The 23,761-nt window shown below is 38.4% G+C and overlaps 2 protein-coding genes across 4 annotated transcripts in view; both read left to right on the plus strand.

Annotated features, from left to right (window-relative positions):
- Positions 1-19,347, plus strand: part of s1pr2 (sphingosine-1-phosphate receptor 2) — a 30,332-nt gene extending 10,985 nt beyond the window's left edge. Inside the window, exons 1-2 of one of the 2 annotated variants that reach the window (XM_067421257.1) lie at positions 6,817-6,837; positions 16,478-19,347. In XM_067421257.1, the coding sequence (XP_067277358.1) occupies positions 16,574-17,686 (1,113 nt within the window). In that variant the 5' untranslated portion in view covers positions 6,817-6,837; positions 16,478-16,573 and the 3' untranslated portion in view covers positions 17,687-19,347. Of the gene's footprint in view, positions 1-6,816; positions 6,838-16,477 lie in introns of those variants that run through there. The other variant, XM_067421250.1, reaches the window with a different exon arrangement.
- A 2,055-nt stretch (positions 19,348-21,402) lies between these two features.
- Positions 21,403-23,761, plus strand: part of dnmt1 (DNA (cytosine-5-)-methyltransferase 1) — a 32,313-nt gene continuing 29,954 nt past the window's right edge. The window contains exons 1-4 of one of the 2 annotated variants that reach the window (XM_067421270.1): positions 21,403-21,623; positions 22,287-22,329; positions 23,228-23,335; positions 23,419-23,656. In XM_067421270.1, coding sequence (XP_067277371.1) covers positions 21,577-21,623; positions 22,287-22,329; positions 23,228-23,335; positions 23,419-23,656 — 436 coding nt within the window. In that variant the 5' untranslated portion in view covers positions 21,403-21,576. The remainder of the gene's footprint in view (positions 21,624-22,286; positions 22,330-23,227; positions 23,336-23,418; positions 23,657-23,761) is intronic. The other variant, XM_067421278.1, reaches the window with a different exon arrangement.

A 23,761-nucleotide genomic window follows, 5' to 3' on the forward strand; every position in this document is an offset into this window, starting at 1 on the left:
ATTTAAATAGATTTTACACACTAATAGCAATATCGTATCACATATCGAATATCATGGAAAGACTCTATTTTATTCTTAAAATATCAATGCAGCTGTGTATATTTATGTACAAGACCTTCATACTCTGTAAAATAGTAAGCATGATATTATAAAGACAGTGTTGTTTGTAAAATTATATATGCTTGAAAAAATACAGTGCCACAGAACTGTAATGATGTAAATTTTGGAAAAAGTTAACATTTTTGATTTCTCATTTTTGGAGACCTGCCACTTGCATTGGCCTACTTACTGGTGTTTTTATAACATGAAGGTTCTGTGTTTAAATATATATTTAATACACAAAGCAAAATTGCAATAGGACTAAACGTGTCATGGAAAAAAGAAGCATTGACATTTTGTTCAAGAAAAATGTTGGGTTGATGGTGGCAGAACTGAGCTGAAGAAGCTGTAATAAACTTCATTTGAGATAATATACGAGATAGGCCTATGTGTTTTATTATTATTAATATTATTAATTTTATTATTATTATATATTATATAATTTAATAGAAGATTATAGTTTTTTGAAGTAGCATTCAAAATCTTATTGGCTCAAAAATCAAAGATGCATGTGTCCTTTGGGTTTGAATGATGCTTCTGACAAAGAGCGAAGTGTGCCATTGAGTCTTTGACTACACTTGGAGGTTTTAAGAAGAAGGAGGGGAAGTGAAACTTTCATTTTTTAACATGAAAGACAATCTATCTATGTGTGTCTGTGAGGCAATCTAGTCTTTATTGTCCCAAAGGGAAATGGTCTAATATGTCAGGAGGGTCTGGGAAAAATGGAAGATCTTTGTGCATTTTTGAGACATAGCCAATACTTGTGTTTATCATCATTTAAATCAAAGAATAATTGAATCTAAACACACCCACAGACATGAATATGGTGTCTTTCTTAGTGCATCTGTTATAGCTTGAGCACTTTTTTAACATGCCCACTTTCAATTCTCCCCCACCCTCTTTCTTATCCCATCTATCATTGTTGGATGAAAGGTACCAGACCCATAATACAGCATCGTTTCACAAAAGGCAATCAAGACTGCTTTGTTCGTCTTTGTGGGTGCCTGTTTCCTTTGTGGAGTCCCCCCCCCTATTTCATTCACACCCACAACCCCCCAAAAGCACCCTCTCTTACGCACATACGCATATCACCTCCTCAACTGTGCCATGCAAAACTCACAAATACGAGAAATGCATGTGTGGGTCACATTTGCACAGTGGTACAATGTTGTCATAAAGATCTTCCAGTGTTTCGTCTGTCGCGAACATGAGCACACACACGGGACACACACATCCCATGATAAAGCAGAAGAATATGAGCATGGGTGGGGTTAGCGTTATAGGGGAACAGGAGCAGGGCTGTAGAACAAAGCAAGCGCAATTTCTGTTCTAGGACCTTTCATTAAGGGATACTTCCTATGTGGAGACGACAGCAGAAATGTGTGAGAAAAAACGAAGGAGTGAAATTTGATCTTCTGCGGTTTAGATTTAACTCACAGATTGTCGCCTTTATATCGGGGGAATGCAGAAGTGTTAAAACTCTTTAACAGTCCTCAGTTTTTTTATTTTTTTTATTTTATGGTTGACAGTTGATAATTCAGCAAACATTAGTTATTATTTACTCCATTAACCTTCCTGTGCCCTGCTGATGTGTGGACCTCTCATCTTTGACGTTGAAGGTCTAGACATGCCTAAACCAGGTTCTTTAGTTGATTAAATGATGAAGTAAGATTGCATTAGCTAATTTTCTAATGAGCGCTAGAGACGGCGTGACCATGGCTGTGGTACTAAATTAATCCTTCCTAATGGTTTTAATCACCCTCTTGTGGGCCGTTCCTTTGATCTAGTAGACATTTAGTGGACATTAAAGGGTAATGTCTCCTAACTGTTGGAGGTTGGGGGGCCGGCAAAGAGTCTGTCACAAATCTGAATCACAAGAGAAGAGCCTGTGGCTGGCAGTTAAGAGTGAACCTTTTATTTGTTGTTGTGAAAATACATTAAATTGATCAAAAATCAGTAAAGATCCATTAAAACATTCATAATAAACTGTCTGTTAATCAAATAATCCTAAACAAAGCGAGTTTCCACAAATGTTTTCAGCGTTGCTAAAAAATAAGAGAGGTTTCTTGAGCATCAAATAATCATATTAGAATGATTTCTGAAGAATCATGCGACACTAAAGGCTGGAGTAATGATGCACATTGCTGAACTTGTCAAGTACATTTTTAAATATATTAAAAGAGAAATATTAAATTGTAATAGTATTTTGCAAAAAATAATAAGCATATCCAGCACTACCACTACTGTCCAGAATGTGAGACAGAGAGTTTCTCCACTTCACGGTTTCCTTTTACACAGCTCTTCATTTCCTGTCGTCTTTCGTGCAAATGCTAAGAAACACATCTGCAAATAAACAGAGATGACAAATATAAACCGTGAGCCATGAGTTCTAATGGGCTTTTGTTTATGTATGCCTCGCAGGAAAGGAAAAGACACAGAGAAGTGAAGAGTCTTAAGCCACATGATATTGACTAATGTTCTGAGAGGAAATAATGCGGCTAAATGTTAGCTAAGTGGAATAGCAGTTCTCTCTCTCTCTCTCACTGTTTTCTCCCCTCCCCCGTGCAAGCTGAGGGCAAACGTATACCCAACTTTCCAAATCCCGCTGGATTACTATAGCAGAACACAGTCTGTTTGGCACCCTGCCACTTCTTCCTGGCCATGAAAGGGTGCCTGGGCTTTACATAAAGTCAAAACAAACGCTTAATTAGCGTTATTAATTGAGAGAAGTAAAGACATGTAGACTGATATCAGGTTGTTCTTCTGGGGTAGAGATGGTCTCTTGAAATGAGGGAGTAATTAGTGGTGCGTACTACTCATTGAAGTAAACCGTATCTAAAATGAAATTATCTTTTGTTAGAAACGTTGATCAGTGATGATAATGCAGTGACCCAAGATCAAGTCTGGCTGTTATTATTACCCAATCTCTTTCTATGATCATGTTATTGATGTTGTTATTACACAGTCCATTGCTATGATCACTTCCTGTCATGCCTTTCGTTATACACATCTAAAAATTGTAGAAAAAGAGAAATAATTATTCAGTTAGGATGCTAGAGCTGGTATGAGTGGTGAAATCACAACAGCTCTGTACAATTGCATCAGAACTTGAACAACAGTGTGCTGGGATTTATTTGGAATGTAGCAAACTTAAGCAACTGTTTTTTTGCTATGCCTTTTCATAAAGTGTCTATGTATAGTTTTAAAGTTCTTCTCAGAGTTTCTTGTACGTGATATGTAGCAGACCATCTCAAATAACCCGTATCTGCGGGTGAAAGTTTTTTGCCACTTTCTTGAAGACTTTTGAGTGTGTATTGCAGTTAAAACTGCAATACACTGTGGTTTAATCTGTTTTTTTTTTTTTTTTTACTGACATGCCATTATAGGGACTACTCTTTCGACATACCGTGTAAATAATGATGAAACGGTAATGTCTTGAGACATTATAGCTTTGTCTACGTCTTTACTGAGGTGTTGTGTCTGTCTATATGTTTGCTTGTACAGATGAGAAACAGATAATGGTGAGATTTGTTGTTGTTCTGATCTGCCCTCTAGCTTCTGTATTATCTAAATGCCTGGTGCTCATCCATGTCCTAGAGATAAGAGTGGAAATCATTTCAAGGGAGGCTGTTTTCTGCTACTGAGGGCAGATATTTTGTGCTTTAGTGCATTCAGATGAGTCACAATAGTAAAATCTCTCCAGATAGAGGATAGACTCCCTAAAACTTTCCAGAAACTCTTGCTTTTACTTTGTGTTTTTGTTTTTGTTTTAAATTCTACTAGGTGGTCAGTGTTTTCCCTAAATTTTAGGAGGGGGGGGGGGGGGGGGAGTGTAAAAAAATATGAAAGTGTATTTAAAAGATATGTTCTGTAGTGCTGTAGTGGTAAGACACATGGCATCAAGATTTGACGCGAATAGAGCATAGGTTTGAATCCGCCTTTTGCCACACTCGCTCTACTCCCTTTCCCCATCACATATCAGATCGGAAAGGTATTTATTTTCAATAAAAAAAAAAGATAATATTAGAAAAGGGGAAATAAAGCATTTAACATGTGTTTAATAATACGTTTCTTAATAAGTTAGTCAAGGTAAGCAGACATGTGCTGAATTAGAGACGATAAAAGTGAGTGGGTCCAATATCATTGGTCTTAAAAAGCTGATGGGTCTTGTCCCACCCACACACAATGGTTCCGACGCCCATGAATAAATATCATCATAATTATTATTATTATTTTGCAAACAACAATTAAATTAAAAACCATGATCACTTTATGCATGAAAATATAGCTGATTGCTTATATAAGATCTTTTGAAAGGGGATCAACATATGTGAAAGTGGTTCAATGGATCACAAAACGGTTCAGATCATATTACGTTTTTTGAGTCACGGGTCAGATAATTTATCAGCTCTATTACTTAAAAGCCCAGTTTGCGAACTTAATGGCACAGCATAAACCAACTAATAAAATTCAAATATGACTAATGCAAGTGAACAGTTTGTAAAAAATAAGAACAAATAATACACTAATTATAAGCATAGATATACCATATAACAAAGTTACAAATTAAGGTCTAAATCTAGTATTCAGGTCCACACAGGTCCACACAAATGTAATAATGAGGGTAATAATATATATATATATATATATATATATATATATATATATATATATATATATATATATATATATATATATATATATATATATATATATAAAATTTAAAATATATATAAAATTTAAAAATGAATTAAACAAATCATTGAATTCAGGTGTTCCAATAAAGGGTGTAAACCTACACTGGTATAACGGTTTAGTTCGATTATGATTATCATGCCAATGATTCAGTTCAATTCGATATCACGATGCATCACAGTGCATTGATGATTCACTGCATCCTCATGTATACAATTTTGTCAGTCAGTTATATGAACTGAACCTTTAATTTTACCTGCTCAAAGAAAACACTTCTTGAATGTATCAAACAAAACTTAAGTCTGGGCACAGAAGACCAGACAAAATATTAAAAGCCACTTCAGGAGACATGATCAATAAAATGATCAAGCTCGGCAAACATCGGCTCGGGAAAAATCGGCATATATTGCGGGAATTGAATATCGGATTTATATCTGTTAAATTAAACCATTCATGTAAATGCAGGCGTTCCAAAACTTTTGGCAATACGTTATTTTTTACGTTATTTGTCATTTATTTTTTTGTTTAAGTAGTGTTTTGTTTTTAAAATTAATGACTTGGACAGAATCAGGTATTTATAGGCTGCTGTCACTTTAAGAGCTAATGCACTGAACTGTTTACATTCACTTAAGACACAAACAGCTGTTTACGAGAATACTTGCGGAGAGTGTTTCAACATCAATTTGTGCGTTTGTGTCCTTTCAAGTGCAAGGAGTTGCAAAAAAGGTATCGATTCAGTGTTTGCGTGCTATTTATCTAAAAATGTGCCTATGTGCACAGATAAGGCCAACCTTAAAAATATTCTTGTTTGCCGTAACCCAGCCGACCCAGTCAATTTAGGACAGACTCAATTTTTTTTTTTTTTGCTTTTACTCCGAACGACTTGCTGGTTGTAAATTTGTGTTAAGACTGACCAATTAATTTTTTTCACTCATCAAACAGCTAATACAAAAGCAATTAAATAATATTTATTATATTTGAGTAAATATTGTAAATATTAGGGATGCCACAATTCTCAATATAATATTAAACCTTTCCGTGCGGAATTCACGGTTCAGTGCGCGTGGTTTCTCTCCGTTTGAAATATTTCTCTCAGTTTATTTCGGCTCTATTTGAGTGAGCCTGTGAGTCTATAGACACCAGCATTTCAAGCGTGGCTAAACACCCTCTAACTTTAGTGCATATGATTGGAAATTTGCTCATATCAGCATGTAATCATATGCACTAAAGAGATGTGAGTGTGAGCCGCACAGCCTAGTGAACACTTGTCCTTAAGGGACTGTTCACCTCTAGAATTCTGTTAATAAAGCAACAAAAAAACTAACAAAAAATCACTCGCTGCTCTTGAATTCATTTTTTTTAAAGCAGTAGCTTTATTTTTTAATCAATTACATTTTAATCGATGTATTGTATATTGAAGACTGTAGTTTTAGCCTACATTCATTCAATTTCATTCTTAAATGCTGCTGTACATCTCTTAGCTGCCACTGTAAATCTTTATAGCCAATATTAATTTTATATTATACTATACACTGGGAATGTGTGCAAGGTTATTTTAAGTAAACTTTTAAGTTTAAGTGAGGGTTTTCAAGTCTTTTAAGTAAAATAAAGAAAAAAGTATTGCAATAAAAACATTTTCTTCTTAACCTCTTTCTGTTCCTGTCGCCTAAGAATAGAATAGCCAAAACACGAACTGAACTGAAAACCGGGGTTAAAAACCGAGGTATGTATTGAACCGTGTACTAACTGTATTGTTGCATCACTAGTAAATCTATAAATTGCCTTGGCCTACATACAAACGAAGGCTATGTTCCTTCTTTTAAATAAAAACCTGCAATATCATCTATGTTTACACTATTGGTTAACCGATGTCACACTATGGCCCATCTCATACTCTCATTCACTGTCAGAGTCAACGGTTCGCACTTGGTAAAGATGGCTGCAGTTGCAGTACAAAAAATGTTTGCGGTCACCGTTCAAAGTCATACGGGCTTGGGCACCATAAAACATTGAAGGGCCTGATCCATCGTTCCAGCAATAATGGTGAGTTTACATTCTTGAGTAGCAGAGCAGGTTTTTTGATTTAAAGCTAGCATGCTTATTAACCTACTAGCCTCCCAGTAACGTTAGAAGCTAACTTCAATAGTGTATGAGATGGAGAATTTTGAGATATGCTTGGGAAATTCGTCTGTATGAGGCTACATTTAGGCGTCCATTATTCAAAACTATTAATGGTAATTACCAAGGAGTAGGCAATACATGGAGTTATGCTATAGGCCTACAGTGACAATTAGCTGCTGGTTGGAACCTGTTCTTAATGAATGCACCTGCAATTCATGCAATAAACATGTTTTTGACAAAGATTTCAGTTTGTTTGTGGTTTGTGCAATGATGCACATGAAGGCACGGGTTAAAGACCCGTCAGTGACATCACGGTATGCTAATTTATTCATATCTACATAGTCACTATCACCAAAATTGTACTTTTTTTAACATTGAAACTTGAGGGGAAAAAATAGACCTACCTATCAAACCTTTTTTTTTTTTTTTTTTACTGTTACATTATATTTATTTACTTATATTTTTAAGGATGGCCTAACAGCGCGTGAGTACCGACTCTTCTTACGCTGGAGCAGTCTAAAAAAGCTTGACAGTGTAAACTGGCAAGACAAAACATTTACAGTTGTTAAACTTTCACTCTATGATGGTTAAACTTCACATTTAATTGGCGAACATGCCAAGTTATGAAGCCTGGGTCAAAGATCAACTAAGTTTTTGGTATTAAAAACTTACCTCTGCTCTACAAGGACCCTCAAACATTATCATTACTAGCATCTACACTTTGGATTCAGGCCAATCTGTTGTATTACGGTCTCTCTATCATCATTGTTAAAGTACTATCTCGGTTCGAGAACTCTGATGCTAATCACTTTAAAAATACACTTCATTTCTAGGAATGTTGCCGCACAGCTGATCGAAGCATGGTTATGATGGAGAGAGACGCGCACTGTGAAACAGTTAGAGCAGGCCCCAGGCTTTGTTGCAGAGCGGTGGCATCCGAGTGCACAACGACGTTCGGCGTGCATTTGTGTTAAGGCTTGCTTCAGCCTGCCTACATGTGTCTCGACTCGTGAGAATGAGGCTACGAGCAGCGTTAGATGCAGCTCAGCTAGTCGTAGTGCTTTTATTATAGAACAGCATGCAGACATTACACTTCGTGGTTTTACTTTGAAAGAAAAATATATCACCCACAGCCTTTGTTCTAACAGCAAACAATGTACTAGAAACACATTTGTGTGGCTTATAAAGGAGTTTTGGTAAATTCAAGTCAGGTTACTCCATTACATCATTTTTTACTTGTACCACACTCAAACATGCATTGACACCTGTGAAATTGTATGGAAGGGTCTAGTAGGGCAAGCATACAATGATGTATGCATTTCTGTACATACACTACAATTCACATGTCAAGATTTCTTTAAAGACATCAAAGATAGTAAAGAGTTTATAATGTCACAAAAGATGTCAACTACATGCCAAGATACTTTCAGTAGAGGTTGACTTGACAGATCGACTTGACCTGTGACATTCCTTTCAGATGAGGAATATTTTTATCGTGTTTTTAAGCAGTAAGGTACCCTAAAGTTGAGCTTTTTGTGAATAATGTATCAACTAAATGCTGTTTCTAGGAATTAAATTATCTTCTGTTAGAAAGTGGCCATGGTCTGCCACGTTGACAGTGATGTTGATGCAGCGACACTTGACATGACAGCAAATTCCCTAATGCTTTAGCTGTTGGTTAATATACAGGTGTTGGTCATATAATAAGAATATCATCAAAAGTTGATTTATTTTACTAATTCCATTCAAAAAACGAAACTTGTATATTATATTCATTCATTACACACTGACAGATATTTTAAAATGTTTATTTCTTTTAATTTTGATGATTATAACTGACAACTAAGGAAAATCCCAAATTCAGTATCTCCGAAAATTTGAATATTATATAAGACCAATACAAAGAAAGGATTTTTAGAAATCTTGGCCAACTGAAAAGTATGAGCATGTACAGCACTCAATCCTTAGTTTGGGCTCCTTTTGCCTGAATTACTGCAGCAATGCGGCATGGCATGGAGTCGATCAGTCTGTGGCCTTCTGCATTGTTGGGTCTGGCATATCGCATTTTCCTCTTCACAATACCCCATAGTTTTTCTATGGGGTTAAGGTCAGGCAAGTTTGCTGGCCAACTAAGAACAGGGATACCATGGTCCTTAAACCAGGTACTGGTTGCTTTGGCACTGTGTGCAGGTGCCAAGTCCTGTTGGAAAAGGAAATCTGCATCTCCATAAAGTTGGTCAGCAGCAGGAAGCATGAAGTGCTCTAAAACTTCCTGGTATACGGCTGCGTTGACCTTGGACCTCAGAAAACACAGTAGACCAACACCAGCAGATGACATGGCACCCCAAACTATCACTGACTGTGGAAACTTTACAATGGACCTCAAGCAACATGGATTGAGTGTCTCTCCTCTCTTCCTCCAGACTCTGACATGATTACATGAAAAATATTACGCTGAGACGGCCAGTTAGGAAACAACTTCTACAATTTTGTTTTGTGAACCGTTTTGCTTGTCATAATGTTAATCAAACAACAAAACTTATTATTTCAGCTTCATTAAGAATCAGTGTATATATAATTTATAAAGTGAAGTCTCTTTTATTTTGACTTTTGTGTATTCAGTTCCTTACTAAACTGTATACAACTGTTAAATACACCTTCTGTGAAAAAATAAAGCATAGCTTGTTTAATTTGCATATTATATTTTATTGTAATATTAATTCTTAATGAAATATTTTCATCTTTGCCCACCCCTACTGTGGCATAAATGGTCTGTAATTTTTTTTTCTTGTATATTTTGTTACATTGTAAGACTACTTTTTTAAAACAGGAATTAATTAGTTTGGCTGTAATGGTCAGTGACTTGCACCATAAAACGCTATAATCATAATCATATTATATTTTTGCCTAATCGCCCACCTTTAATGATACTCATGATCTGTTGCTTGCCAAATCCTCCACCATCGCCCTGTCAGTCATCTCTCCTCAGTGAAATCTGACTCCTGCTGCACTGATGCTGCGACGCTGCAGCTCGTGCTCTATGGAGCAGGGCGGACGCTTTTAGTTTATAATTGTAGCGTCTGGTGTCCATCTGAACTAAATATTCCTAGTAAAATAGTCTTTATTCCTATAAAAAAGCAAAACAACAGTGTCATGATGGCAAGTAATGTAATGGGTGTGTGGTCGAACACCGCGTAACACCAGTAACACAGACTACTGCAGCAAGTCTATTGTGTGAAAACCTACGTTAACCAATCAGAGTCCTTAACGAGAAGTATTTGTTTTATAAACTGGCCTATATACTTTTAAAAGACATATTTTTCCAGTCATGGAAGTGGCCGACTGTAAAGTACATGTCAGACCTGGGTCATTAGCAGGGTGGAATGGGAGTGTGATGAATAGAGCTTTGTGGTCTTGGGACTCTGTGTTATATCACCTTCGCTGTATTGACTAACTTTGACTCATAACTCTTTTGGCGAAACAGATGGAATTTTCCTCCCCCATTTCCTCCCAGCCATTTGTAAGTACTCTGCTTCACTCTTTTACATCTGATATTATGGAACCAACCAGCGAATCAATACAATTATGTATGACGTAATTGTACAGCTCTCCAGGGCAAGGTAGAATCAGTATAATGATCATGTGCTATGCACTGATTGTATTTTGATATTACTTCTATTACAGTGCCTCTGCAATACATTCAAATCCAAAAGAATGTTTTTTGAGTACAAGTTAACTGTTGTTCAGGTAAAGGTTTCCTACAACTGCTCTGAAGCACGTTTGTATGATTTGCAGTTTAATGTGCTTTGCATTAACCTGATGTGTCGTGAAATTCCCCAAGAATAGGTAATGGTGCAGTTGTGGTGGAGGTGAAAAAAACGCGGTCATGTGGACCGTGGTACTTATCACAACGAGGACAGGATGTTGAATCACTAGCATGTCTGGGCCTGAAGCACATTACAGTGCACAAAAACACCGTTAGTGCATAAAGAGAACTTTGCTCATCTATTTACTGTAGACCGCAGATATAGGGTGATGCTCAATCTGGGCTAAAATATGCGTCTTAAAGCGACTGTGGAAAAAAAATGCTGATGAACTGCATTATATGCAGTTTATCAGCTTTGATTGTGGATAAATAATTCAAAGTGGATTTATCAGCCTTATAATCATCATAGCTGTTTGTTTATAAACACAAACAGCTATGATAAAGCTGATTCAACATGTGCGTTATGGAAGACATGAGAACCTGCCATAATAAGCTGAAGTGAAACATCTGTCAGTTAAACGTTTTGTTTTTTCCAACTGTGTGTGGTTGCTGACAGTTTGTGCAAGCTGCAAAGATATAAGATCTCTGGAGAAAGAGACGGCTGGTGTCCAACCGATGCTAGGTAACAGGTGCATTGTGGGAAACACGGTTGCTTAGACGCCACTGACTAATTGGGGCTTATCAGGTATTGCTGGGAAGCGCAAACAACACCTGGGGCCTTTGTCAACTTGTCACGGGGGACATGGGCGGGGTCCTGCCCCGAGACTGGTCGTGAGTTCAGGTTTCACTGATTTTGGAATGAGAGATCGAAATCATAGTTGACTTATGAACTGTAACAGTGACCTTTGAGGACGTTTCTGATCTAATCAACAAAGATTTATCAAAGCCATGTCTATCTGTCGCACATTTGACACCAAACGAGTGGCTTGCTGCTGCGCTTCAGCTCATTTCCTGCCGCACGTATTACACCTGTAAGAATCCGAATAAACTTCCTCTGCTCTGCTTTTGTGTCTCTCGCTTCCACTGAACCTTTCCCACATTAACTGTCTTGCTCTCTCCACCAGTCAGCTGTCAAGTCTGAACAGGATGTTAGTCTTCTGACACCACAAACACTTCCTCTGGCCTATAACAGCATAGCTGTGTACAGGAAAACTGCTCTTCTTAGCCAGCTGGACTGCAGAGACCAGCTTCTAGAGATGCATATGACCCTATATGCATCCCTTCCAGTGTGCAGTTGGAAGGACAGGGTGGGGATAATGGTTAAGTGGGGCAGGCCGGAGACAGCACTGCCGACAAACCAGCCCATCAGGTTTCACACGCTGTCAAATCCCTAGATGAAAGTCGGCAAAGATCTCTCTCCAAGGTAACACAGAGGCCCAGTGTGCATGCGAGCGGGACCTTGCAGACGGCCTGGTGAAAATTACAAACACAAGTTGTTGGCATCGAAACTACCCACTCAAACTTGTTCTGAGAGTGAAATTTCAGTGGGCGGACCATAGAGCTGTTTTGTAATGATTCCTTCATTTCTGAGAAGGCACATTTCGATGTGTAATTGAAGTTTTGGTATCATGTTAATGAGCTGTTGATTGTTTACTGAAAATAGTTTGGATTGCAGAGCTTGCATTTGGTAGTTGGTGCATGGTGTAATTTTGGACCACAGTATGCCTTTGGAGAGTATCAAGTGAAACATAACCTGGACAAGGAGGCCATTGTTCTTCGCTGCTGCTCAAGGAAATGGCCTTGCTGGATATTATTGGCATTTGGCAACAGGTTTGTGGTACTGTCTACGCAGCTGTACCTTATTGTGTTTCTGTATAGGTGACTGAGACATGTTTCCTGGTGTGTTTACATAAGTCTGCATCTGTGAGTATGTATGTGAGGGGTTTTGAACTGTGTGCAGCAAACAGTGATGTTGAAGTGAGGTGTGTGCGTCACACAGATGTCTTAGATTCCTGCCTTTGTCTACAGATGCCATTCCACATGGTTGCATAGTCTCTACAGTGACTCCGGCCTGACGGGGGATTTGCATCTTTCAGTGCTGAGGCTTTGGCAGCTTTGCTCTGGCTGTGCTGATGATGCGCCTTGAGCAGTGGACCACATTCAGTCAAGAATTGCTATGTTTGAGCCCACTTGATAGTTGAGCAATATTTTGTAATCCCCAGCCTAGAAATATTCTAGGCAAACGTCTTGATTCATCCATTTATTCAAAAAAGTATGCAAGTGTACACCAAATCCCATCCCATTGAGCTCAGAGTCAGACTTCACTCTAAGTATTATTTATGGGATGTACTTATAGGGTCTTTTGTCATTTGTGACATTAGTGGGCAGACAGGAAATTAGGGTGGAGTTCAAGGGGAGATGAGATCTGGACATGCCTCATTTATAAAATGTTGCGTAGAACCTGTCCTACGTTTGACCTAAGATCATTTCTCAAATGTGTGTACGTATGAATCCAAAAAACAAGCATACACACTCGCAAATGATCTTGAAATGGTTTCATATCTCCGTCTTGTAAATGTCCCGGGCCCTAATTAATATCATTAATATAACTTTATAGACTAGATTAGTCTAAATTTACATGAATTAAAGTAGGCCTATACATGCTAAATAATTGTACTTTATTGCTGTGTTATTATGCTAACAGGGTTTTGAAAAACCATGCAGGGTCAAGTCGCCTAGTGTATTCTTTTTAATTGATTAATTTGAAAAGTAATTTTTTCAGGGTCAGTTTAAAGCATTTGTTGCACGGTTAAAGTACACTAAATATCAGTCAAAACTCTGTTGAAACCCCAATATATATATATCCGTGTTTCTCAGCGACAGGCCAGAAACCTGACTGATCAAGAGAAGATCTGTGTGGAGGAGTCGGCCAAAATCCCTCATGCAGTGTGTGCAAACCTGGTGAAAAACTACAGGAAACGTTTGACCTCTGTAATTGCAAACAAAGGCTACTGTACCAAATATTAACATTGATTTTCTCAGGTGTTCAAATAATTATTTGCAGCTCTATCATACAAATAAATTGTTAAAATGTCAGACCCCTCCATGATTTCTAAGTGGGAGAACTTGGAAAATAGCAGGGTGTTTAAATACTTATTTTCCTCACTGTATCTGTATGTGTATAATTATCATTATTATTACTATATTATTGCTCCTGTTTATAGATCTCCAAATACCTGTTGCACTCCTACTCCGCCACAACAACAAGTGCGTATATCTGCGCAGACCCTGATGTGGCGGTGAGCACTTTTCCACGTCAAAGACAATTTGTATAAATATGAACTTTGTCATGGATTTTTTAAAACATACGCACAAGATCAAATCTGTGCATGCGCACGTTTTATGAATGAGGCTCAATGTAGTGAGCATTCGTGCATAACCACAGCTCAAAGATACTCTGTGGCTAAATACTTTATCTCTTGAAACAAAAGCCTGTTTGCAAGTGCTTTGACTCTGAATTTCTCTCATGTTATTAATGTAATTTTTTTTTTTTTAAATCTATAATTCAAAGTCACAATGTAATGGATTTTTTTTTCAGAGTGAAATGGATTGTCAAAAAGCAATGCAGGTTGGCCACTTGGTTCTATCCACAGTTTGTTGATTGGATGGAGGCAGTTCTGAATGCGAGTTTGCAATCGATAGCAAGACTGAATTATTTAAAATCAGAAGAAAAGAGAAATCTGTTGTTTCACCAGAAGATATGGTTGGAATATATATATAAAAAAATTCATTGACATTTTAAATATATGCTGAGATTAATTGTTTACAGTAAGATCATTTACATTGTTACATTACATTTTTATTCAAATCTATAATTGTATATCAATAGTACTTGGACAAATTGTCTTCAGGCATATAGAAACCATTCTGAAAAGTGGGAGAACACATGTTGGTTGTTACATTTTCCACAACTTTGTGGCTATAAAGTAGTTCCAGTCTTGATAGCATTACAGTTGCGTGTTACTTGTCCACATTTATAAAAAACATTACTGGTGTGCAGTCGAGACGAAACAATGACGTAAGTGAAACATGCTTACCTCAAACATGCATTTTAACCTAGTCTCATCTGATCTGTCAAACCGGGCTTCAGTGTCTGAGGCCAGGACAGACACAGGTGATCACACTTCCTTGTTCAGACTGTCTGACTCTCTCATACAAACAATCTTTTACTCAAATCTGTGCATTAATTTTTATGCATTCAGCAGTCTGCCATCCATTATTCCTTATTAAACATTCTAGAATGTCAATCTAAGCATTTTCCCTGTGTATTTAGTCATCAGCAGTTGAAAGGGGATTTTGGTTTAGGGGAAAGTTTATAGGCTTCTGTGGCCTTGTGGAGATGACACTAGTCATTTGTTTTGGAGATCTTGGTGATTCTTGTAAAATGTGACAGACATTCAGATGACAAAATGATAGTTCCTGTGACACATCCCGTGAGTCAGTGAGTAGTAAAAATCTAAGCATCTAGTCCTACATACAGTGCAGTTGTGTATAGGTGTAGAAGACTGTCTATCACATGCACTTTTATCTTAGTTCATGGGACAAGAACAGATTGTAGCTGAAAGACAGTTCTGGCATGGAGCCTTTACGCAGAAGGGAAATTCCAGAACTCTACTTGAGTTATTTTAGGCGTCCATCATGTGTATATGTGTATATGTGCTTTAGATAAAGCCTAGCACATGCTACAAGAAGGAAACTTGTTAGCCTTTAATGTTTTTTTTTTCATGTGTGCAACGGACTCTAGATTCTAGTCACAGACGCTCTTCTAGCATGTTCACACCAGTTGTCACAGATGCTTCAACAATTATTATGCTTGTTTATGTTTAAACTGTATCTAAAAAAAAGAGGCGCAGTGATTGAGCGGATTGTAGCTACAGTCGGATGCAGGGTGACCTTGTATATGTGTATCCTTTGTGCATAATGTGCAAAAAACATTAACAGTTTTAAGGCCCTGTTTCCATCTGGTATTAAGATGCATTATTTGTGCTCCGATAACAAGTATTCAGCGTTAAATACATGTGGAAATTGGTTCTTAAACCAATTTTGCGATTGGATCACAAGAACTACATATGGAGGTAGTTGAAAACGTGTAAACAGTTGTCCATCCTGAATGTGTCCCGGACCACAGTGAAGCACCACATACTCGCCCCTCGCTTCCTAACATGTTCATTCTGGGACGTGTTTGGAAGCGCACCAAAACGAGCAACTCAAACTTCACTGTGCTGTATTAAAACGTATAGGCTATGCTGGAAATCACATCTCACCACCTTATCTTTTCCATTCATTTCATGCTCACTTGTAAGAAGTGTAAGTGGAGTTTGTGCATTTAGTCGTATATGTGTGCGGCACAAGACATCTAAACAGATCACAGGTGATGCGTTTGAAATGCAGGGTAATACCAGGTGGAAATGTTAGTGCAGCTAAGCTGAAGACTTCTAAAACTGATCACTAAAAACACCTTGTGAAAACAGGGTGACCTCATGTGCACAGGCGGACCCATCTTACGGTTGAAGTCAGACAAGACTTTGCAATAGAATTATGTGAAGCATTAGAAATTAAAACTAAACAATCGTCCAGTTAATTTAGTTTTAAACAAACACTTCCCCATCTTCCATTGTTTGGACACACAGATAGTCCTACCCAAATTTGTTAATGTTGTTTTGCTCCGCCCACTTGTTTGGTGCTGTTAGACGTGCAGAAATTACAACCTTTTGAATTGAATTTCTTGATTTGTTAATGGTTTGTTTTTAACATTTGGCCTGCCAGTTATTGTTCTTTTTTTGTATTTGTTTCCAGGTGACACTGAAGCGCTTCCTGGGCCGCTGAGACGTGACATCAGGCTGGGCGTCTCATTTCCTGTGGCCCCGCTGGCCCAGACAAGCTGCCCTGTAAATGACTACTGGTCGTCCGGTTGCAGTGCTTTGCCAAGCTGTCACCATGAGCAAATACTCCCAGTATTTCAACAAGACCCTCATACGGATCCACTATCTCTCTGCCAAGGAAATGACCCAAAAGGATGTCGATGGCCGCATGGAGACTAAACGAAGCCTGAGCTCCCTGAACATTTTATTTGTCATTATCTGCAGTATCATCATCTTGGAAAACCTCCTGGTGCTCATTGCCGTGTTTCGCAACAAGAAGTTCCACTCGGCCATGTTCTTCTTCATCGGAAACCTGGCCTTCTCTGACTTACTGGCTGGCTCTGCTTATATTGCCAACATTTTTCTGTCAGGCCCTAGGACATTTCATTTGGTGCCTGTCCAGTGGTTCATACGAGAGGGGACTGCTTTCATCGCCCTGTCCGCCTCAGTTTTCAGCCTGCTGGCTATCGCTATAGAGCGTTACATTGCCATCACCAAGGTGAAGGTTTACGGCTCCAACAAAACATGCCGCATGTTCCTACTGATCGGAGCATGCTGGGTGATGTCCATCCTTCTGGGAGGACTTCCCATTATCGGCTGGAACTGTATTAATAACCTGAAGGATTGCTCCGCTGTCCTGCCTCTCAACACCCGATACTACATCCTGTTTGTCGTCACCGTCTTTACCATCATCTTGCTGTCCATCGTGATCCTTTACGTTCGCATCTACCTTATTGTGCGCACCAGCCACCAAGAGGCCACCAATTCTCCGGCTTACGCTCTCCTGAAGACCGTCACGATCGTGCTGGGTGTCTTTATTGTTTGTTGGCTGCCTGCTTTCACCATCCTTCTCTTGGACACTTCCTGTACGATGAAGCAATGCCCTATCCTTAATAACGCTGACATCTTCTTCAGCATTGCAACGCTGAATTCGGCGTTGAACCCGTTGATCTACACGTTGCGGAGTAAGGACATGAGGAAGGAGTTCCTCAGGGTCCTGTGCTGCTGGGGGCTGCTCTACTGCGGGAGACCTCCACACCGCTGCATGGTGCCACTCAAGAGCTCAAGTTCAATGGAGCACTGCACCAACAAACACGAACATCAGTCCATTCCCATCATGCAGGACTGCACTACCTGTGTCTGATTTCCTCTCCACCGTGCCAAGATGCTTGCAGATTAAGGGGAGACCCCATCTTGGAGACAAGGCACAGAAGACAGAAGTGTTCAGAGACCCCATGATTGAAATAAGAATCACAAACAACATCTTTGGACTCTTGCATTTAGAGCAGATATCTCAGCTGTGGTACTGGACTCCTTCGTGTTCTTAGTTGCTTCTATCCTTGCAAAGGTTTCTGACCACAACAGAATACGACACTCATTTGACATCTTAAGGCAAACTAAAGAAAGACAAATTCAAATGGGAATATGCATTTTGGCTCTTGCATTTGACAAAACTTGACAAATCCAAATGTAAGATATTGCACTTTGTAGACTTCTAGGCAGTTTGGGATTGCATATTTCTCATATGCTGACTAATCTACCAGATGTCAAATACAAGATGTACCCTATCCACAAGTTAGACTACCACTGTCATGGTTCAGAGATATGAGTGGACAGATTGAAATGTGAGGATCGACAATGCACTCCACATGAGCCAAACCACCACGCATGCTTGCAAAACCTTTCCTATGTATTTATCGAATTACTTGATATACATAACACCCTTTGATTACCGACAATAAAAGTATTCCGCTTCATTGTATTGCATGAAAGTCTAACCTGTGTCAAAACTAATATGTATGGCAAACTTATGTACAATTGTCAATGTTACTTCTATTTGTCCATCTTGTCCTTTTTTAACATTCCTAATTTTTCCTAAGTGGAAAGCACAGTCAGTATATGATTACTGAATTCCTGAAATGAGTTTCTTACAGCAGCTGGTGTAAATTCTGGGTCTGTTGGCATGACAATGTTGTAGCGTCGCTGCAGCAGCGTGCGCTTCGTTTTGTGCCCTCTTGACGAATGGAACTGAATATATGAATGAAGTGTTACAAGCGAAAATTTTCGCTGATCGACAGTATTAATGAACGTCTTTGTTCTTCTGTTGATTAATGAGCTTGCAGCAACAAGAAGGGGCACACACTGTGAAGTCTTAACGACATTTAAAGTTAACTGAAATTGATAGGCAATTGATAAGACATTGATAGGTCAAATTGAGCACGCCTTCCTCTCTTTTGAAGGCATATTCATTCTGATATAAGTTAGATGTTACTCTGTCAAGTCTTCTGAAGAAAATTTAAACTTCCTGCATCCACAGGAAGTCCGGTGTTTCCTATGCTTCCTCCTGTTGTTATGGATTGACCTTAATGTCCTCATATGCTAATGTCATCAGTCGAACAACACTTTCACTCACACAATCATACCCATTCACTGTTTGATCCCAACATGTTTTAATTTCCTCTGTTGATCGGTTTAGTTCAGCAGAGGAAAGCACTTTGGCAGCTCTTCCAATGCCGGTCTAATGTATTTTGGTCTTTCTTTCTTTTTGTAATGCATGAAGAGTTTAAGCCTGTGTGAGCATCACTATCACTCCGTTCAATGTAAAACATTGCCTACCCTGTGGAACAATGCTTGTTTATGATAAATATATTAAAGTATGTATGTATCTATGTACAGTATGTATGTAATGTTTATACATGTAGAATGTCTTGTGTGCAATAGCCTTGTGTTTAGTAGCAAGCTACCTGTGCTAAATCGGTACAATCCCAAACACTAATGTAGGTACATACACATTAGTTTATTCCTTTTTTTTTAAATAAAAAAATAAAAAAAGTTATTGCTTCATTGTCATTCTTTAAGTTATATTTTCAAGGCTACTTAATGCTTGCATTTATGCATTTAGAGATAGTTCACCCCAAAATGAATGCCTGTAACCAGACAGTTGATGGTAGCCATTGGCTTCATAGTGGGTAAAAAAATACAAAATAAATAAAAGTCAATGGCTATCATCAACATTCTGGTTACCAGCATATTTTAAAATATCTTCTTAACAGAAGAAAGAAACTCATACAGGTTTGTAAAAACACTATCACCTTTAAAGTGCAACATCTGGTTGTGAGCGTGACAAAAAATGAATGGCATTACGCAATTTGCTTTGAATTTCAGTCCTACGCAGTATTGAGTTAACAATCTAAACATGAGCTTCATCCCACATATTACAGAAATCTTAAGAGACTATAAAAAAGGGAAACTAAATGCTAGCGTGCACGAACATGGTTAAGGCCAGACTCGCTATGACATGAATCTGTTTGCTAACAACATTGCCCAACTGCTGGCCTTGATTTCTGACAGTCCATTAAGTGCCAGTTCCAAGGTTTTGTGGGAGTGCAGATGTTTAGCCAAAGGGTTTTGTAGGAAAGGGGGAGCATGACGAGATCAATGGGAATGGCATTATGGGAAAGGGGTGGCTGGGACGGCATGACCATAAGCTGGGGCTACTCTAAGCTAAAAAGTAAAAGAAAAAAAAAGACTGTGATTCTCTGACTGAGTGGGCTTAAAAATGGTCTGGCCTGGTTGTTATCAAACATCCAGAATTCCTGGGTGGGAACAGCAACCCACCCTGGGAGACAACACAGCTGGGAATATGGCCAAGAGTTGGCAGGAAGTGATGTCAGACAAGCTTTAACAGCTGCAAACATATAAAGTTGTTCTCAGTACATTCTGTCTGATTAATGTTCATTCTCTACTCCCACTACACTCGACATATGTGAGAACACGTTTATCCCGTACACCAAAAACAGTAACTACAACTGCTGTACAAGAGTGTCACCTTGTGGTCAGCCAAAGAAAATATTATCTAACTGATATGTCAGTGTAATGGCCTATTGCGCCATCTGTAGGTTAAAGGAAGATTGCATGATTATGTGGGCTGATCATGATTGTCAGATTGTAGTGGTTGGCAGTGTGTAGGTAAAGACTAGAAGGGATACAACTACCGCCACTGGGAAAGCACATCAATATTGTGTCATTTAAAGGGATTTGTTCTTACACAAATGCATCGCTTCAAAGGCCTTTATTAACCCCTGTAACCATTTGGAGCACTTTTATAGTGGATGGATACACTTTAATGGACTTTAAAACAGAAACAGCCATTCACTGCCATTATAAGAAGAGGCAGGATATTGTTTTAATACAACTCTGATTGTCTTCGTCTAAAAGAAGAATGTCATATTCACACATAACTTGATGGTGAGTAGCCTAAATCGTGGGCTAATTTAAATTTTTGGGTGAACTATTCCTTTAATTACTGTATTTGCATTATTGTAAGGGTAGGTCTAGGTTTGGGTTTGGTGTAGATGTTAATAAAACACAATCTGATAAGTAACAAATGTAACTTTTAAAAGAAAAAATCTGTTTCTTTATTAAATATTTGAACATTGTGACAAATAAATACTAGATATTATAAACTTAATTTAAATGGATCAATCGAATTGGTCGGCTCGGTTTCAGATTTCTATTCGTCTCTCGCAGTGTTAAATATTTATATTGAAAGAGTTAATGAAATGAGCGAAAGCGAATTTGCACCCCTGAGCGAGGCTAAATGTGGTACATCCTATATCGGCTGAGTTTTCTGAGGCCGTGGAAGGGGTGCACACTAAAATAATCATTGAAAACAACGTAAGATTTGATATTCCTTTACTTTTATAGTATATATTTCATAATACTACTATTTTATCATGTACTCAAAATAATGGATCTGAATCGTTTAAAAACAAAATAGAAACGTACAAGTTATTTGACACATTTGTCTCCCGTGCGTTGAGTTGAAGTGGTAGCGTCCAACTCGCGTTTCCGCGCGAAAAAGCGGCCCGCGCGTATTTTTCTCAGCTGCTAGCGACAATTCATAAAGCCAGTTGAGCCCCTCTAGCGCGCGCTGCAGTTGGCACTGTCAGATTTTAATAACCGCTTTTACTTGTTGTTGTTTTAAGTCGTGTTTTTACATAGTAATTCCTTTTGCTCAAACTCGAACTTGAAATGCCTACCAGGACCTCATTGTCTCTGCCAGAGGATGTCAAGGAACGGTACGGTGCTGTGTTTGTATTAAAACAACTGTATAATAATAGATACAATTTGATAGCTTGCTCGGTCGCGGGCTTTTCTCGCGACTCAATACACATTGATCACGTCACATAACCGCCGCTGTATTATATGGTTTGACTTTGAAGATTTTAAAAAGGTAAAGTTTTTCGCACTGTAGTTAGCATTTAGCCGTGCTACAAATGCTGTAAGTTACCTGCCATCATCTCGTGCTTAGTGGGGAAAACATGCGGCGGCTGGTTGTTTTGATGCGATTTCACTCGACTGTGTCAGTCTGATTGCATTTGGCGCCAAATACACATGTGTCCGAGTGAAGCCCTGCCCGCCTCCTGTCTTCCTCTACTCAATCACTGCACAAGTCATTAGACCCGTCCCTACTGAGTTAAACTGCACTTCGTGTAGTGCATTCCAGGAAGATCGTCTGAAGTGATGCTAGCAACAAAATAAATGCCCACCGTCACGTCTCTGACTGCGTGATTTGTTTACTTGAGTGATCACGTGCCACCGTCTGTTGAGACCGCATCAGCTGCACATCAGCATATTTAAGACTAAATATCAATGATTACAATCTAATTTAAAGAGTTAAAATAATGTCGCGTCATTTTGATTTCTGGGGTGCAATGATATGTTTACATTCATGTTCCCAGGCTTCAGGTGTTGGATGAAGGTGGAGACAGTTTGTCAGATGAGGTGAGCGTTTTTCACTGCATCAATTTTTCGTTGTATATGTTTCAAGTCAATTTCTCATTTAGGAACTAAATGCTGCAAACTATGGGGGAACCCACTCTAAAAAAAGCAATAAAGTACTATTAAGTAATTTAATCTCTTACTGTGTCATTGCATTACTCTACTAATTTCTATGTATTGTTACTAATTACCTTGTAAATCCCATATCAACCTCGACCAGTTGAGCAATACTAGAATAGACATGAAGTTGGTTACATCATACATTTTAACATTAGATGTTAAATCCACTATTGTTTAATAGTCTATGGGAAGTAATAATTATTCCCTTTATCATGGGCAGAGTAATGAAATGCTTAGTAATGCTTTATTTGTATACAATTGTTTTAATTGCATAAGGCAGTTTATTTTTAGTGTACCCACTTAAACTGTGGTTGTCAATTTTTCTTCTTCAGTATTTACTGTTTGACAGAATCTACATGAACAAGTTCAACTCATCCTTTATTTACAAAGCACTTTCAACACCACAATGTGGAAACCAAAAGTAAAACAAACGCATAAATGTTATCGTGCATATTTCAATGCTGCTCTAGTGTTTATCTTGCTGAGGAGGCAATTAGTTATTTAGCAGAGCTTTTTGCGCTTTAACTAGCAATTTAGAGATGTGCCACTTGAGGTGCTGACAGTGAAAAGCTTCCAAATATCAATGTGACATCGAATTGTCAATTTATAATGATATTCGAAGATGGTTTCATCACAACACTTTTTTTTTTTTTTTTTTTTTTTTTTTTTTTTTTTTTTTTGTGGATTATAAAATGTTTGAAATTGTTCAAGCACTAACTGAAAACAACAGACTAAAAATTGCTTATTAGGATAGATTGACTGTGCTTTCTACATTGTCTAGGAGTGTGTCAAAGAAAAGCTCAGGTTACTGCAGGAGTTCCTGCTCTCTGATACTCAGGACCAGCTCAAAATCCTCGAGGACAAGTTAAAGAGCTCAGAGGTTTCCACTGTGAGTTGTCCTTTCAATTCTCCTGTCTAAAATCATTCTAGTTATGAGGACTTGAGCCCTAACTTGATTGTCTTTCTGTTTAGGAGGTTTACACATCAGAGGTGAAGGCCATACTGAAGAAAGCTTTGGGAGTTGTCAGGGTGGACGATGGAGTGGAGCAGAATGGACATACAAATGGCTTCTCTGTAAATGGATCTCATAAAGATGATGGTGAGCAGGAGGGAGCCATGGATACTCAGGAGGAAGGAGATGCTATAAAGTCTCCCAGCACCCTGAAGGGAAAGGGTGGCCGTCGCAGTAAAGCAGACTCTGAGCCCAAAAGTGAGTTGCATGGGTTTATAGCTTTTAATTGCCCTCCATGTTACAACAGCTGCATCTCTACATTGTGTGCTGGATGTAGAATGCTTAGTGTGTTTTATTAACTAT

The sequence above is a fragment of the Pseudorasbora parva genome, chromosome 2 (genome assembly GCF_024679245.1).
Source record: "Pseudorasbora parva isolate DD20220531a chromosome 2, ASM2467924v1, whole genome shotgun sequence".
NCBI classification, from domain to species: domain Eukaryota; kingdom Metazoa; phylum Chordata; class Actinopteri; order Cypriniformes; family Gobionidae; genus Pseudorasbora; species Pseudorasbora parva.